Raw genomic sequence first — 18,518 nt, 5'->3', positions numbered from 1 at the left:
GCCGATATTTGCAGTGGCTGCAGTTGGCAGAATGGCATTCAGGAACATGAGGTGGAACAGAAGGGAGGGGAAGAGAGTCTCATCAGTGAAAGGAGTCTCCTCTGGTGCTGGGCTCCCACACACAGCAGGCAGAGGCAGTGGCGGGAGCAGGCAAAGGTATGTGCTAGCCCAGGAGTGTCCAAAGTTTTTGGCAGGAGGGCCACATCATCTCTCTGACACTGTGTTGGGGGCCGGGGAAAAAAAGAATTAATTTACATTTAAAATTTGAATATATTTACATAAGTATACATAAATGAATATATTAAAGATGAACTTACATGAATGAATGAAGGTCTTGCAATAGCTCAAGGCCTATAAAAGGCCTTGCACAAAGCAAGGCTGGCCTTTCCTTTGCTGCTGCTACTGTATCACAGATGTGAAACAGCAAGCTGTGGAGGAAGCCCTCATCCCACAGCTCACGCGAGAGGTCAAACAGTCGCCCTCACACTGACAGCAGTTGTGTCAGGCCAGTGTGGGCTCCAACAAATCTCCGGAGGGCCAGAGGCTCATTGGAGACTGGGGGCTCCTTGAGGGCCGCATGTGGCCCCAGGGTCGGGGTTTGGGCACCCCTGTGCTAGCCTAATCAATGACTGTCAGGAACAGGCAGACAGAAATACCACACTTTCTCCCACCATTTCCTTGGAGATCTGCCCTTTGGAAGACCATGGGGGAGACACCATGACCACACAGGATGACAACTAGTGATACCTATGTTCCTGGCTAAGGCATATGCCTGATAGTGGCCCAGCAGTCTTTGTTCTTATTACATTACTCTGTTTCATACAACTTTTTCTATTCTTTTAAAAATATTATATAACAACATCATTTTAAATAGCAGTGAGTTGAATTTTTAAATTAACACTTTTTGTAATTTACTAATTAACAAATTACTCAGAATTCTGATTTCTGGCCGCCTCCTGCCCACTGTAGTTCCTTGCACCACCTGTAAAGCAACTCTTGAGAGATGGGGACCCGTCAGAGTTTGATGTGGTGCAGAGGGCTGTAGTTGTGGGGAGAGAGATGGTAATTTAAGAACCCTGCTTATCACATGGTGGAAGTCTGCATGCATAAGTGCTCCATTGAATCCAAGACAATATCTACTAGAATTTTCCCAACTTTTATTCTTTAAAAAATCCTGTTTTCTTTGCTGTATTTTACGTATGGAAAATGTCTGTGCGTTTTTATTCTGTTATTGCACATTTTAGGATCAAGTATAATGCCAGCAGCTGGAACAATGTACTTGACCACTTCAACTGGATATCCTTATACATATCATAATGGAGTAGCTTATTTTCATACACCTGAAGTTGCTTCTGTTCCACAGCCATGGCCTGTAAGTAACTTTTTACATTGTGATATACTGAGATTCTAAGGTAGTGCTGGTATATTTGAGCTGAGGTGTCACTTCTGGTTTTCATGCAAAACCGGAAGTGAACCTCTAAGGCCTTCCAGAGGCCTTAGAATGCTTTCTGAGGCCCACAGAGGCCATTTGCATCTTCCACAGGCCTCGGAAGAAGCTTCAGAGGCGACCGGAACACAACTCCAGTTGCCTTAGGTTGGTCCTAATCCAGGGGACCTGCTTTGAGCCAGAACTGTGGATAACTAATCCATGGATATGGTGGCCCCACCTGTAGGTCTTCTGAGTACTCCTGACAATTTCTGAAATTAGGAGCATTGCAGAAATACTTGGGCTGATTGAGATGTCATGCAAAGTCAAGATCGCATTCTGGTTTCATGTGACATCCTATAACTTCAAACATCCATGCTCATGCTCCCCTCTGTCCATAAGGGAAGGAAGGATTCTACTTTCTGTTTCATTTTAGAACAAGCCAGGATCTGCTTTGATGTCTAACCCAGCCAGTTCTGACTTATTCTACCCAGAGTTTCTAGGTTCAGATCCTCTTTTATGTTAAAAGAAACCAGAATTAACTAATTCAGATATTACTGCCAGTCCTGGCTGTTGTAAACCAAAACAGGAAGTAGAATCTTTCCTTCTGTCTTACACAGAGGGGAGGAGCAGGCTTGTGGGCATGCCTGAGGCTATGAAACACCAAGCAAAGACAAAATTAAGTCCTTACTTCACATGTAGTATGAACTGATACTTTGTTCCTTGACCTTTCAGTTATGTGTCAAGAATGCCTCACAGGCTCATTCACTCCCCTTATGCAAATTTTCTCTCTTTTTATCATTGACCATGGTGTTGCACAAATTCTGCACCAATCCTAATTTTAACCATAGTTAGCCTGAAACAAGCTTAAAACCCTGATTTCTTATTTCAAAGCTAACCGTAGTTAAGTGGCATTGGTTCAGATGTAAGCTGGACCATGCTGTATGCTAATGAAGGAGAAATTTGCACTGGAAAAAAAAATAATTCTAGTACTTTAATAGAATGCTTGTAATGTTGTAATTATTTTTTCTCTTTTAAAGTCACGCTCTATTTCCAGTTCCCCTGTGATGGTAGCCCAGCCTGTTTATCAACAACCTACATATCACTATCAGGTAAAAATTGAAATATGTTGTTGGTGAGATTATGGCACCAAGGTGAAATTGGATTCAGACCAGTTTGCAATTGTGAAAATTTGTTTGCTGAAAAGGAGTGGACTAAAGCCAAGGAGACCTCGCTGGCCCCAGCAACAGCCATGCCACACTCCCAATCAATCTGGCAGCCAATGGATTGCCTCAATTTTCCTGCCTCTGCCTCAAGCGCATCCGGGGAGGCTGGGCAAACAGCACCGGGGTTCTAGGTGCCCCAGTGCAATTCTGTGTTGTTTAAAGAAGAAACATTGTAAAAATTTGCCAGCTTGTCCACCTTGGCTTTTATCACGTTGTTGCAGTGTTTCTGAAACTATGGGTCAGGACCCACTATGTGGGTCATGAGCCAATTTCAGGTGGGTCCCCATTCATTTCAGTATTTTATTTTTAATGTATTATACTTGATGCCACCATGGTAAGTGACTGCATTTTGGGGAAATGTTACAGCTTTGTACTTTTAACAGGCTACTATGTATGTGCTTTTGCCAATGATAGTAAATGGGACTTACTTCTAGGTAAGTGTGGGTAGGATACAGCCTTGGATTGTTAAAAATTTTCCTGCTTGATCATGTCACTTCTGATCATGACATCACTTTCTGACAAATTCTCATTCTAAAAAGTGGTGCTAAAACTTTTGAGAACCATTGTGTTATTGTATTTCAGTCTACTATGTTATAATTAATGTCTTCAGTATTTATTTTATTATACAAGCTGTGTACATGCATGGATTGTTGCTTTTGACCTTGCAGTATTAAAATACATTCCTGTTTTCAATTACCATAGGCTCCTGCACAGTGTCTTCCAGGACAATGGCAGTGGAGTATTCCACAGGTAATTATATTCAGTATCCATTATCTGTGACTTCATAGAATTTATATCCTGCCCTTCTTTCAAGGTGCTAAGAGTGACATACCTTGTCCCTTTTCCCCAATTTTATCCTTTAGACAGGTTAGTCTGTGTTGTAGTGACAGGCCCAAGATTACAGGTTCAATCTCATTATTTGTGAGGGTTTTGTTCCCAGAACTCATGTGAATGGCAAAAATGGAACTGTAGCAAATCAATTTTAAAAACTTTGCTCAGGTGATTTAAAAACAGCCTTGCTTACCTTTGTGATGTTAAGATAGAATCATTAAGACAACAATCCAACAATCAGTCTCTCTCCAGGCCCTTAGAAAGAATTATCTTTCTTTCATGTGTTCATGGGGATGGGAGGGGGTCGCTTGGAGAGAGAATGATTGATGTTTTGTCAGCTGGCTTCTCTCTCTAACTATTATAAAGGACTGTTTTCCTTTAATTTAAAGGGCCCTTCTCATCATGTTGAGATAAAAAGCTCTACAACAGTAAGAAAAGCATTTTAAAGGCATCCATTTTTCCTTTTTTCCAAGGATCAGCACATTCCTTCTCATTGGCCATTTGTGTTTAGTCAAATCTGTGTGTAACAAGGTTGGACCTGTACCTGTAAGTTTGGTGGCTCAGCAAGAATTTGAACCCATAACACCATACTGGTTCTGTTTATTGTTCCTTATTGATCTTAAGGCACATGATGCAAGCAGCACAAGTAGCATACTGACCACGTGAACAGATGTTCACACGGTCCTCTTGCATTGGTGTAGCTAAGGGAAACCAGGTGTCAGTTGTCCTGGACTCCACCCTACTGGGGGGCTCCACACTGACTCAGGAGTCTTTAAACAGGGACTTCCATTTTGCTCAAAGAAGCACTTTTCTTGCTCCCCAGCTCCATGTGGGCAGGCTCTCTCCTCCCCCCGATTTCTCCAGGGTTCCCCATGTCTTTTATTTAAGCAAACTTGACTTCACCGCATAATGGCGTATTCTCCCTACTTAGCAAAGTAATCTGTCCCCTGCTTTTGATTGGATTCCTTGCTTTTTGTCTTGGTTTTTTTTGCCTCAGGAGTAGGAAAGCCAGCATGATGTAGTGTGGTGGTTCCTAAAGTCCTTTTTGAGAGGAGGGAGCCACTTGAGTCTTCGCAGGGGCAGGCTGCAGCAGCAGTGTAATCCCCAGGATTCCACCACTGCTGGCACAGATGGGGTGCTTTACTTACCAGCATTGTAGCGCTGGTCTCTGGAGGGGGTGCGGGGAGCCCCACAGAGCCCTCTGCAGGGCAAGATAAAAAAACCCTGCTGGTAAGTAAAAACCTCCTTCTGTCCCAGCAGTGGCACAATCCTGAGGATCGTGTCATTGCTACCTTGCCCCTTCCCTGCCCTTTAAAGGGCATAGGTCAGTGCTTCCCAGGCTTGTGGGTCAGGACCCACCAGTTTGGGAACTGTTGGTTTAGTGGTTAGAATGCTAGACTAGAACTATGAAGGTTTGGTTCCCCAGGTTTGAATCCTTCCTTGGGCACAAAACTCCCTAGGGAATCTCTGGCCAGTTTTTTGCTCTTGCTAGTGAATTTGATTCTCTGGTTTATGGAATAAATTTTATTCAAGGTCTTCAATCTCCCTGGTGAGCATATGATTTTAATTTTTTATTTTCTCTCTTGCTTAAGGAATTGTGCTCCCTACTGAGCAAATTGATTCCCCTGCTTTTGAGTTTTCCTTGTTTTATGAATTAGTTCCTAATTCTCAGAAGAACTCCCAGACTCTTTAAACAGAGACGTCTGGTTTTTGTGGCAGGCATTCTTACAGAGTGGGGCTCCAAAATCTTCTTTGACCCAGATGTCAGATAGATGCCTTCTCTACGCCACTACTCTGCTACTTTGTTACACTGACCCTCAATGCTTGACAGATTCATATCCTAAAAATGTTAATACAGTGGTACCTTGCATAATGAATGCCCCGTGCAGCGAAAAACTCGCAGAACGAAAGCGTTTTGCGAAGTTTGGTAACTCGCACAACAAATTTTTATGACCTATGCTTCGCAAAACGTTTTTTTTTTTTTTTTTTTTTGCTTTGGTTTGTCTTAAGGGGGGGATCTTCATGTCAGTTTATGATTCCGTTCACCCTAGTAAGGGGAGGATCTTCATGTCAGTTTATGATCCCGTCCACCCTAGTAAGGGGAGGATCTTCATGTCAGTTTATGACCCCTTTCACCCTAGTAACGGGAGGATCTTCATGTCAGTTTATGATCCCTTTCACCCTAGTAAGGGGAGGATCTTCATGTCAGTTTATGTAAGTAAGTCCCATTGTGCTTGCTCCCAAGAAAGTGTGCACAGGATTACAGCCTTCAAACTCCTCACTCAGCATCCCCCCCATCGCTCATTCACCCTCTCACTGCCCCATTTCCTTCACGTTTCCCCCCATGATCACGGCAAAAGCAAGCAATTGAGTGCAGCTGCTCTGTCCTCCCCAGCTTAGAGCACAATCCTGTGCGTGTCTCCTCAGAAGTAAGTCCCATTGTGCTTGCCAGGAAAGTGTGCACAGGATTACAGCCTTCAAACTCCCCACTCAGCATCCCCCCCCCGTTTTTGAAATCCTCTGTACAGTATGTATGCCTTTAAAGAGCACTTAATAAACACTTTGTAAACCAAATTTGACTTTGTTCTGACTTTTCTTGCCCATAGGAATGCATTAATTAAATTTCAGTGCATTCCTATGGGAAAACGCACTTCGCAAAACGAAAACTCGCATAACAAAAGGACTTCCGGAACGGATTAATTTCGTTATGCGAGGCACCACTGTATATAATTTTATTTTTGTGTGTGCAAAATTTATTTATTTGTTACAGATACAGGTAAGGAAAATGGGTTAAACTTAGGGCTGGGACTACATAGGTTACACATGAGGATATTGGCCATAGATTACAACATGTCAATCCAAAAAAGAAATCAACAACGACTGAAAAAAAATAATCATTGATACAAAAATTATCCTATTTGTTATTATACTAATTAATGATTTAACTAAACAGTCACTATTGTTTAACTAAAATTATTTATCCAATCATAAAAAGGCTTCAAATTTTGCACATAAAATATTCTTGCTGCTATACTGATATGTACAATAAAATGTTTCTTATATTGGTCTTCAATTTCTGATATCACATTTAAAAGGAATATTTCCGGTTTGAATGGTACTACTCAATTCAATATCTCTTGTAACAATATATATCACTTTCCAATATTTATTTACTTTCCACATAACCACCACATATAATAAAGAATTCCCTCATTCTCTTTGCATATCTAACATTATTTGATGATCCAGGGTACAGTTTTTGCTACTTCCTCTGGCATTAAATATCATCTACAAAACAATTTATATAAATTCTCTTTAGAAGATACCGCTTTAATTATCTTAATACCACTTTAATTATCTTAATATTTGTGTTCCAACTTTGTTTTCATTTAAATCTACTTGATTTGACATAATTAATGGAATACTCCTCACTTCTGAGGAGAATTCAGTCCATTAATATCTACAAAAAATGTCCACTTGTTATTCAGCCATTTTCCCTTCCTGTCTTAGTATTTTCTTTGTTCTCTGTCTTGTTGATATTTTCCTTCTTGCTCCTCCCACTGCTCCTTTCACTCCTTCTTCCTCTTAACTCCCTTATATTTCTTGATCCCTCTCTTTTCTTCTTCCGTTTTCTCCATTTTATTCTTTTTGAATTTAATCCAAAGATTCTTCTCCAGAGAAAGGACGCACTCTTTCTCTGAGAGTTCCGTCTTTTTTCTTCCTGAAAATTCTGCATTCTAATAATAAATGCTGCTTTTTCCATCTCCTGTCTCATTACAAAAATCTCCAGTTCTTTAGTTTCATCTGACATTTGGTCCATTCTCTTTCCCATCCCCTCCATACTTTTCTTTGTTTGTCTGTTTGTCAGGGAGGAATTTATTTGCCTCATTTGTTCAGATAGTTTTCCAACTTCTTGCTTCAGTTCATTTCTAAATTCTCGCAACATCTCCATTAATGAGGTCTGGCTTTCGCTAACATCTTTTAGCGAAATTGATCATTGTTATCAATATCAAATCAAGCTGATTCCCACAGTTAAAGAGTCATTCAATTCTTATTGTCTTGCATCCCTTCTTGTCAAAGATAGTCTTTAAGTTTTTATATCCAAAAGGGGTGGGTCAGTAATCCAATTCAAGTTAATAACACTGTCAAATTAAGTTAGTATACCTTTAATTGTTCAAGACCGAGTCAAGCCTTTTGCGGCAAAAACGAAAGTGAAAATTGTTCCATACTTTAAAGATTAATTGTTAATTTCTTTTCCATGCATTCCATTCCAACAGGGTGATCCTTTATCTCTTGTCTTCCAATCATCCTTGTTACAAATAAGAAGAAAGAAAAAACTTCTCCAGCAGAGGCTTTTTAAATCCACATTCGCTCTTTTTCCCCTCTGGGTGGCTGCAAGCCAACATAAATAATCTTAAAGTTGTCTTTCCCTCCTTCCAACCTCTTGATTGCAATTCTTTTTATAGCCTTTTAATGAACTGGTTACTCACAGTTAAAGGCTTTGTTCACTTTCATGTTTTATCTAGGCCGTGGGGGGGGGGGGGAGTCTTCAGCTGTCCGAATCATCTCCAAAGATGGTGTCCGGGATACGATGTGATTCAGCACAGAGCAATCGGGGAAATATCTCTGAAACCACCGTTTCAAAAGACTGCCCCGTTCAAGCTCTCAGCCTTCGTTCCTTCTTCTTGGCAACGAAGAGTACCTCATTGTTGAGGTCCTTGGAAAACACATCTATTTAGCAGTTCCCCTCGGAGCCCTCCAAGGTTCCCTGCTACTTCACTGAGCTTTAACGCCGCTCCCCGTTAATATATAATTTAAAAATAACTTTAAAATAATTCAGTCAGATGATTATTATTAGTATTAGAATTTATATCTTGCACCTACAGTACAAAGTACATTTTTCAACAGAAATTATTGTGATAAATATAGTGCCATCAATGTACATTATGCTTTATACAGAGTAAAAAGCATACTCTATATATCTACCCAAGGAGCTTGCAACCTAGATATTGACTCAAAGGAAACAACAGAGGAAGGGAATGGGTAGAGGCAAGAGTAAACAGGAATTTTCCATATTTAGTCTGTTTCCAAATTACATCACTTCTCCCTTAACATTGTTGCAAGACTCCAGCCCTTCCTTTCTATCTCCTTGGCATAACTCTACTTTATGTTTTGATCATGTCTCACATTGACTACTATGGTCTCCTCCTTGCTGGTCTTTCACTGACTCAGGCTTCTCATCTCTATCCAGCATTCTACTGCTAAGGTTGTTCAACTCGCTCATTGCACCACCCATCTCACACCTCTCCTTAAATTCCTCCACTGCCTCCCATCAGCTCCCAGGTCTAGCACAAGCTCCTTGTCCTAACGTCCAAGGTCTCAATAACCATGCCCTTTCCTACCTCTCAGCTGTCATACTTGTCCTGTGATCTTCACTCTTCTAGCACAGCCACTCTCAACTTTCCAATAATCTCCTGCTCCCTCAAAAGGCTATACTTTCTTCCTTGTTGCCTCTTATGTTTGAAATTGTCTCCTAGCAAACCTATGAGATATTTCCATACTCACATCCCTCAAATTTCTTCTTAAAACTCACTTATTCCTTGAAACCCATGACACCATGCCTTAGTCCCCATTACCTACTGTAACAAAAGTACATGTAATTGAAATAAACATACCGTTAGATTTCCATCATACCATCTTGTGTATTAGTCGAGACCATATTCACAACACAGTTCCAAGTAACTGCTTTACTTGTAGAATTTTGGGAGGCAGGAATGGAGGGAATGTAGGAAGCTGCTTCTACTGAGTTCGACCATTGGTCCATGTACTGTCTACACCAGTGGTTTTCTTAAATTCTATTTTGCAAACAGATTGGGTCCCCAGGGTACAGAATTCTGGGTCAGTTACATTGGCACCTCTGTGTAGGTATAGTCCATATTTTGTGGTGCTTTTGTGTAGGTGTAATACCGCTTGGGCTGGCAAGAGCCAGCTGCTTTGACATGTGTGTTCCAACTTATGAACAGACCTTCAGAACACAACCTGTACACATGTTGGGGATTTATTGTATTTTTAATGTTTTCCCCTGTACAATAATGGGCTTTATACTTGTTTCAGAATATTATAACACAGGTTTTTTCTATCTTTAGTCTGAGTTCTTTTGAGAATTGAGTAGGTTATAAATGTAAATAAAACAATTTTTTCATTTCATTTTTTAGTCTCCTGCTTCTCCCACCTCATTCTTTTATCTACATCCTTCTGAAATTACTTATCAACCTTTGGAAGTTGCACAGGATGGTGGATGTGTACCTCCTCCTCTTTCCCTCATGGAAGCTGCTATTCCAGAGGTATTTATGTTCAATAAAGTACTTACAGCAGCATTTGCTCCACAAAATTATGTCTAGATTAATTAATTTGATAGAGAACATAGAGAAAGTGGTTGCTCATGATTAAACATTTTAGAAATCTTTGAGATTCATTTTGATGAAGGCTGAGCCACTAGGGAGCAGGTTTGATACTCTGAACAATATACAGGTCATTCTTCTTTGTCCATGGGTTTAGGACCCACAGATCTGACCCAGTGGAGTCCTGACCCACATCACAGTTTGTGAAAACTGGAAATGCATTAAGAACATAAGAAGAGCCCTGCTGGATCAGGCCAAAGGCCCATCTAGTCCAGCTTCCTGTATCTCACAGTGGTCCACCAAATGCCCCAGGGAGCACACAAGACAACAGACACAACCTGCATCCTGGTGCCCTCTCCTGCCTCTGGCAGTCAGAGTTTGCCCATATCTACTATGACTTGTAACCCATAATGAACTTTTCCTCCAGAAATTTGTCCAATCCTCTCTTAGCCCAGGCAAGATGCCATCACTACTTCCTGTGGCAAAGAGTTCCACAAACTAATTATGTGCTGGGTAAAGAAATATTTTCTTCTGTCTGTCCTAACTCTCCCAACATTCAACTTTCATGGATGTCCCCTGGTTCTTATGTTATGTGAGAGGGAAAAGAGTGTCTCTCTATCCACTCTATCAACCCCTTGCATGATTTCATATGTCTCAATCATGTTCCCCCTCAGGTGCCTCTTTTCTAGACTGAAGAAGCCCAAATGCTGTAGCCTTTCCTCAGGGAAGGTGCCCCAGCCCAGTAATCATTTTGGTTGCTCTCTTTTGCACCTTTTCCATCTCCACTTTTATCCTTTTTGAGATGTGGTGACCAGAACTGGACGCAGTACTTCAGGTGTGGCCTTTCCATTGATTTGTACAGTGACATTACAATTTTAGCTGTCTTATTCTCAATGCCTTTCCTAATGATCCCAAGCACAGAATTTGCCCTCTTCACTGCCGCTGCACATTGGGTCGACATTTTCATCGAGCTGTTCACAAGGACCCCAAGATCTCTCTCCTGATCTGTCTCAGACAGCTCAGAACCATTAGCCTATATGTAAAGTTTTGATTCTTTGCCCCAATGTGCATGACTTTACACTTACTTACATTGAAATGCATCTGCCATTTTGCTGCCCAGATTCCCAGTTTGGAGAGATCCTTCTGGAGCTCTTCACAGTCACTTCTGGTCTTCACCGCTTGGAAAAGTTTGGTGTCATCTGCAAACTTGGCCACCTCGATGCTTAGCCCTGCCTCCAGGTCATTTATGAACAGGTTGAAAAGTAGAGTCCCAGGCAGATCCTTGAGAATTTACTTTCATTTTAGAATTTCATTTCTAAGACTTGCAGGAGGCTTTCAGAAGCTTGGGGGGCACATGCTGCCTCCCTGAGCCTCCAACCACCTTCTGGATGTGGGCGATGGCCCCTATCCACAGATTCAATTATCCGTGGGTTTTGGTATCTGTAGGGGGGTTATTTTATTTATTTATTAGATTTGTATTCCGCCTTTCCCCTCCCAAAGGGCAACGAATGTGGTGAAAACAAGTTAAAATACAAGGAAACAAACATTAAAATTACAAAACACTTGAAAACAATTAAAACAAGTTGAGGGATGGATTCCCTGCAAATACCGAGGGCTGACCTGTACATTCACTTATATGAGAGAAATTAAGCAGGAACACTTGGAATAGGTGAAATGCTGTCTATAAACGATTTTATCCGTAAGCAAAATCTGAAGAATAAGATGTTTTTTCACATATGCTGTACATATTTTGCAGTTTAGTTTGTAGTTTCCTTGCTTCCTTTAATTATTTAAATACATTATAGATTTGTCCCACTCATGTTAGTCCTCCTTTTTGCCCAAATTAGGCAAAAAGTGTGCAGATAATAGTCCTGATCCTTAACTAATAGCATGTCAAATTCAGGGTTAGGTCTGTATTTTTAAGTAACTTCTGAAGAAAAAGAACCTGCAAATGTTAGTCATTTTGAGGAAAACTTTAAGGCCATGATTAGTGAGGCTTTCTTAACTTAAACTCAAAAGTTGTTCTTTGTTGGTAGAATGAAAGTCGTTTTTTGAGCACATTTTTTGTGTTCATCTGTTTACCTACATAGAGAATTTTTAAATACATGTGTTGTAAAAATATTTTAAAATATTTGTTTGTATACTAGCCATATTCTGATCATGGAGTTCAAGCAGCATATCACCAAGTTTATGCTCAAAGTGCCATAGCAATGCCAGCTCCTGTGATGCAACCTGAGACTGTTAAAGTAAGATCTGTAATCCTTCTTTTACATTCTGCATGTATCTTAGTTGAAAAGTCACACAACAAGTTTAATGGGGAAGTGACAGCAAAAAAGGGCATAAAGTATAGGTGTTGTTTATTGCAATCTAAATGTTGCATTGTAAACTTGTTTGAGCTCTTGGAAAGGTAGTGTAAATGGATTAAATAAACAAAGATAACATTATGATCTTGTACCACTTGTTCCTTCTTTTCATGCTGAAATTTTATGAAACGTTAGCTGCATAAGGTATTTCCTCTAGATGGGGCTATAATACCGAACATCAATTCAGTAACATTCTGCTTGCAGCTAGATTTGAAACTATGAAGCATGGTGATCATAGGAATGATCAAACAATTCAAGTACTGTTTTTCCTTCTTTTCAGAAATGTTTTAGATTTTATCTTCAGTTGTTATGTTTGTGTAATGGTGGAATCAACAGCTGATGAGGGAGGGTGCCCTGCTAGCCACCATCACTTTGTAATGCCCACTGTTAAGAGAGGTAGTGGCTGAGGGGAGTCATGTGTATTGGATAGTGCCACCATTTCTGCTTTCTCCTTCACTGACATACTAGGTCAGTGACAGAATGGGTCACTGGATCAGTGACATTCCCACCCAGAAAAGCACAGAACCAAGTGGTTATTGATTGAAACCAAATTGCAGTAGTGTCAAAAGCAATCAGATGTGATAACCTGCTGAATTCGTAGTGAATGTGGACTAGGCAGTTAAGAAATAAAAAAAAATTGCAAATTTATTTTAAAACCCAATAGAAAAACAAAATGAGGAACTTTGGGGCAGAACAGTACAACAAGCAGTCTGGTAATAATGCCTGAATTTGTCTGGATGTGGACACCTAGCAACAGCTTGATCAAATTGGATGTAGTAACTAATATTGCCCCACAGAGTGAGCCTACTTAAGTAGTTAAGTGAAAAGCACATAAAACCTCAATTTGTCACTTAACTGGTGAACTTTGCAGAGTGGCTTGGAGTGAGAAGAGCAAGCAAAACAAAATAAATTCTCTAAACATGTCTAGATAGAAATTAAATCCTTACTGCCAGTTACTTGTGTTGTCCCAGGAATGCTGGGTTTCTACACTTATTGGTGTGTCTTTGGTCAACTGGCAGCTGATTCCAATAGCAGAGCTGATGAGTCACATTCAGGCATCTTTGTGCTTGATCTTAAGAAATCTATGTTTCACTGGGCACACACCAATCTCAGTTGGAGGTTTGGTTTAAGATCTGTTGTCTCTGAGAAAAGCTTGAGATGGAGAGAAAGGACAGTACACAATCAGCCACATGTGGCTGTTTGGGAATGGTGTTTGAACAAAAAGAGGGCCATCCCAGATTAATGGTGACTACATCTAGGGTACAAGGCAGCCCCTTTGGCTCGGCAATATCCTAAAGGGGCTCTGGGGGTTAGAAATGGCACCAAAAAAGGGGGGGGGGAGAAAGCAGGGCATTCATCACATCCATACCCAAGCCAAGCACCTCATCTCTTCAGACTCCACTAGGTATCATGACCCTCGCTAGATTGAAATAATATTTGTGTGCATGTAAGTAATGATAGTGGCTATAATTTCTAAAACCTTTTTAGGTTAGATTTAGAAAACCAGTTTTATAATATCCTTGGAGTTCACATATGATTTTTTTTTTTTTTTTACTGAATAATGATCACATCCATTCATTAGATTCTGAATGGATTAGTTACTGCTTGGCTTGGTATACATTCTTAATAAAATACAGTGGAATTTAGGTATCATAAAATCAAGAGACAAAAAATGTTGTATTTGGGAAGACCTTACTTATTGTGTAATTGTTGGTCTTAATACTGTTTTAATATTTTTAGATTTTGAATTATGTGTTCATTGTTGTTATCAATAATTTTTGTAAACTATTTCAGAAAAGCTGTAAAAAAATCAAGCAAATAAATAAAATCAGTTGTAGATACTTGGCTTACCCAGACTTGCTTTTAGGTAGCTTTGTAACATTCAGAAACTGGGCTAACAGTCTTCCTATTCAGATCTTTAAAAAACTTTCTAAAATACAGTGGGCCCTCAGTATCTGCAGGGTATCCAAGACACCCCCCCCCCATGGATACCAAATTCCATGGATTGTGAAATTCATGGCAAACCTATGCTAGCAAACCAGAAGTGCCTTTCAGAAGCCTCCAGGAGGTTTACTGAGGTGCATGGGGGCCATCCACAACCTCCTTGTACTTCAGAAGGCCTCCTAAACGTTTCTGAATGGCACTTGCAATTTTTTGGCAAACTGGAAGTGCCTTTCAGAAGCATCTTGGAGGCATTCTGAGGGTGGTTGAACATGACCTCCCTACACTTCAGAAGACCTCCCTGGTGTGTCTGGAAGACATGTCCAGGATGTCTGAGGCCTTCCAGCCGCAGGTCAGCACCTGTGGCTGGAAGATATATTCAGATCTGCAGATGCTGAGCCTGCGGCTATGGAGAGCCCACTGTAATGTCTTCCAGTATTTTAACAGTTGCCACACTTAGTTCAGTAGTGCCGTTTCTTATTCTTTTAGTCTTAAAGACGGCTAGCACATTCTGCCTCTTGAGACTGGAACAGGGAGAGAGAACCAGGTTGAACATGCTGTTTTCTCAGTTCTTCTCTATAAATGTGTAGCTCTGTTTTTACCTCCTCCTCTGTGGAGTATAGCTTCCAATGCAGAATCAATTTCATCAACCAAACCTGAGAATGTCTTTTAAAAAATTAATATCTCTGTTCATTCCCGTATTTTTTAGCATGAATGTACAAGTATGAATAAGGGAAGGTTCTGGATCTTCACTGACCAATGCCATAACAAAACATCTCAAGGGCAACATGAGCACCTGTGAGGTCCATGGCAGGCCCCAAGTCCAAATTAGGGCCTCCTGGGTGGGAGAGAAAGGGGAGGGTGATCAAGGCCTTCCATTTCCCTTCCAGAAGGGGAATCTTATCCACTCTGAGGGATAAGAGCCACCTCTAAATAGTGTTGTCAGTTAAGACCAACTTTATTGATTATAACATGCCATAAAAATAAACTATTTTTAATAAATAATAATAAACTGTAGTGCTCGCTCTCTCTCTCTGTCTCACACACATTCGTGCTCATTCAGACCTGGCCAGCAAATTATATGTTACACTTGGGCTGAAAAATCACATAGTGGCAGAGTTCTTCCTTTTTATCAGCTGGCTGATAAAATCCATGGTTAGATTTTGCACTCAATACAGACTGGGGAGAAGATGAGATGGCAAAAATCTTCTGTCTCTGCTCCCCTTGACTTTGTTTCTTATCCCCCGGGACAATTCTTGGTTATATAAATGATTTATTTTCTATCTCTTAAACTGGAAATTTCCATTTCCAAGCAGGCTTGTTTCTTACAGGAATAAACTTGCATTTGAAACTCTGTTACTCCTTTCATACAATCTTGAATTCTGATAAATCAGTCTTCCGCTGATGAGAGGGCCTGTTTGTCTGTGTGAGCTGTTCTGCATGCTTCCTTTGCCCTTGATGAAGTACCTCTGGTTTTGAGGTGACTCTAGCTGGCTAGTGCAGGTGCTGGTAGGGATGTTGCAGTTGTCTGTAGCAGAACTAGAGATACAAACTATTATTTCTGTGCTGCCTGTTAGCCACTGAGCAGTGAAGGCAATAGGTAGTATCTGGGCATGTGCATGGCCAATGACTTGGAACACTTGTGTGTGGCCGTTAAAGAGGATCGGTCTCAGGGAGACACTGGTCCCAAGCAGACAGTAGCCAGTGACCCTACAATAGAGCCAAGGCTGTGAAGGAGCACAAAGTGTGCAAGAAGTCCCTCCCCCAACAGCAAAAGACAGCTTTTCCCTGCCTTAGGGGACACTTTGTGGTCATGATATTTTATAGTTATTTAGTGGATTTTTATCCCATCTTTCCTACAAAGAGACTTTGTGGTCATAAGTGTTTGCTTGCTTTGCACAGCATTGTTTGAAGGGAATAGAGAAGGGCAGGGATCTTCCTAATGAGGCTCCTAGATTCCTGATTAACTGTAACTGCCATATCATTGCAGACTTACTTTCAGGAATGTGATTGAGATTCCAGTTAGGTGTTTGGAATCTTAAGGCAGAGTACCTCTATAAAGTAATACCAGATGTGATATTAATTACTGTGCATGCTTATGTATAAGTCAAGAAATTTAAGTCTTAAAATTGATCCTAAAATCCTGGGTCAACTTATACATGAGTGTATATGGTAAATACTGTCAGAGCAGTGTTCTTCAGCCTTGGGTTCAGGACCACACTGGGGTCACGAAGCCTCGGTTGTGGGGTCACAGCAACTTATAGGAATGAAAAAAGTTGAAGGCCACTGAACTAGAGCACCGCCAGGTACAGGGGGAGGCATCAAGTGTACGCCTGTCAGGAACCAGGAGATGGTTTCTCAGTCCTGCTCAGGTTCTTAGCAGTTGTGCTAAAAAGCTTTCACTAGTACCAGGCTTCATGCTATCTTTTTCTACTCTCTATAATAAGAATATTTGGTTACAGTGAACAGTGCTGGGAGGGCAGAATGAGAGTGGGGAGTGGGCGGTGATGAGTGGGCAGTGGACAGAGTCCCAGGAGGGGGCAGGACCAATGGTGGGTCCACAGACTCATACTTTGTTTGTTTATTGGGTTTGTGTCACGAAAAAGGTTGAAAACCACTGTCTTAGAGTAACGCTTAAAGAGAGGCAGAGAGAGGCTCTTGAGAGAGCCCCATTACACATGCATCCACCTGCATTTTTGGAGCACACAGAGCATGTTTGCAGCAACACCAGCCTGGGTCAGTTGCAGGAGGGAAGCCTGTATGGAACATTCCCTTATTTGCTTATTCCCTCCGTTCAGTCTACCCAAACTGATAATGCTGCTGCACCCATACAGGCTTATTCCCCTCCTTCATCCTAACCAGGCTGGAGTACATGGGGAATGGTTGTCTGACATAAGAGCGTATTGACATGACACCATTTTTGCAGGGATAACATTACATCCTTGTCAGGGATAGGAATAATCTCTGAGGGAGCATACTATCTGAGCTAATCGCTACTTCTTACCCATTGTGCCCTGAGTCAGCCCAATTTTTCCCCTTGCTGGTAATGTTCTGCTGGTGTAATGTTTCTGCTGTCAGTAGATACTGCTGGCACAGTGATGTTATTGCATCAATATATGTTCCTTATGCTTTTGCATCTTTAAGCTTCACTTCACTCTCTGACTTAACTGGTATGAGTGTCTCATTTTCTCAGATACAAATTGTTATTGAGCCATTATTGATGGCTCAGACTGGATGCAGTTTCTTGTTCTATCTGTGAGAAATTGTTTGATCAAATAGCAGTTTATTGAGACTTACGTAGTAAGATTACATGGCGGTTTTCCCAGCAATTCCTTATTTCCAACAGCCATCACTCAGTTAAGACATGGAGGCCATTAGTTGGACATTCAGATTTAGAACAGAAACAATTTATATGTATTCTTTCAAATGCAGTCAATAAAAAGATACTGTAAATAACGTCACATTTTATGTGTTCATTTCTTCTGGGAGCTCTGTTATTTTTAGTTGTATCTTTAAAAAAACAAAAACAAAAAATGCTAAGCATAGGTATCATAATTGACCTTGATTGTTTTGAATAATGTGCATGTTTTTAACTACATCTGCTTATACATTTATTATAATAAACTACTACTTTGAAATGTACAGCCTTTTCCCCTTTTTTAGGAAGCCAGGATGCACTCCGTGAGAAGAAATTTTACTCACCCTTCATCTATGAATTTGAAGCCTCGATATGCACGAAGTCCCCACTTTCATCCTAGAAAAGATTACAGATCAGACGATGCAATGCTTGCTACTCCTTCCTCTACAGACTCTGTTAAATAGAACCTTAGGTATCTACCAAATTACTAATATGTTAGCATATGAAGGTATGTAATTTTGTGGCTTTCAACATTTGAGTAGAGCTAAGTCAAAACGTTCTTGCTTTTTGTAAGGGCGTAAAAGACCTTGCACCTGTAAACATGCAATTAGTACAGTAAACCTAAATGGCAGGACAAAATCATGGTTACCTTTTATCAATTGGTAAACTACTGTGGTGACAAAGATTAGTAATTTGAACAATGCAATATGCAGACTATATATGCACTGTTTACTAATACAATTTAAACAAGACAAAATGCTCATAATAAATTACAAGAGTGACTGACTACAGTATTAAAGCTTTTTTTGCTAAACTAAAAACATAAGTATGCTTAGATTGTCAGTATTCTGTTCACCATTTCTGTTTAAGCATATTTTTTTCTTTGTATCCTCCATAATTTATTGCAAACGTTGTTTTATATATTGCAGTTGAAATCAAATCAGTTCTTTTTTTAATTAAAATTCTTTTTTT

The 18,518-nt window shown here is 40.4% G+C and overlaps 1 protein-coding gene across 1 annotated transcript in view; it reads left to right on the top strand.

Moving 5' to 3' along the window:
* BOLL (boule homolog, RNA binding protein) overlaps positions 1 to 18,010 on the top strand; it is a 43,605-nt gene extending 25,595 nt beyond the window's left edge. Inside the window, exons 6-11 of the mRNA XM_066637552.1 lie at positions 1,245 to 1,372; positions 2,467 to 2,538; positions 3,355 to 3,402; positions 9,699 to 9,827; positions 12,032 to 12,130; positions 17,852 to 18,010. Of these exons, the coding sequence (XP_066493649.1) occupies positions 1,245 to 1,372; positions 2,467 to 2,538; positions 3,355 to 3,402; positions 9,699 to 9,827; positions 12,032 to 12,130; positions 17,852 to 18,010 (635 nt within the window). The remainder of the gene's footprint in view (positions 1 to 1,244; positions 1,373 to 2,466; positions 2,539 to 3,354; positions 3,403 to 9,698; positions 9,828 to 12,031; positions 12,131 to 17,851) is intronic.
* The last annotated feature ends 508 nt before the right edge of the window (positions 18,011 to 18,518 follow it).

The sequence above is a fragment of the Tiliqua scincoides genome, chromosome 1 (assembly GCF_035046505.1).
Source record: "Tiliqua scincoides isolate rTilSci1 chromosome 1, rTilSci1.hap2, whole genome shotgun sequence".
In the NCBI taxonomy this organism is placed as follows: domain Eukaryota; kingdom Metazoa; phylum Chordata; class Lepidosauria; order Squamata; family Scincidae; genus Tiliqua; species Tiliqua scincoides.
The sequence above is the reverse complement of the archived record's forward strand: the minus strand, read 5'-3'. Positions and strand labels throughout refer to the sequence as shown.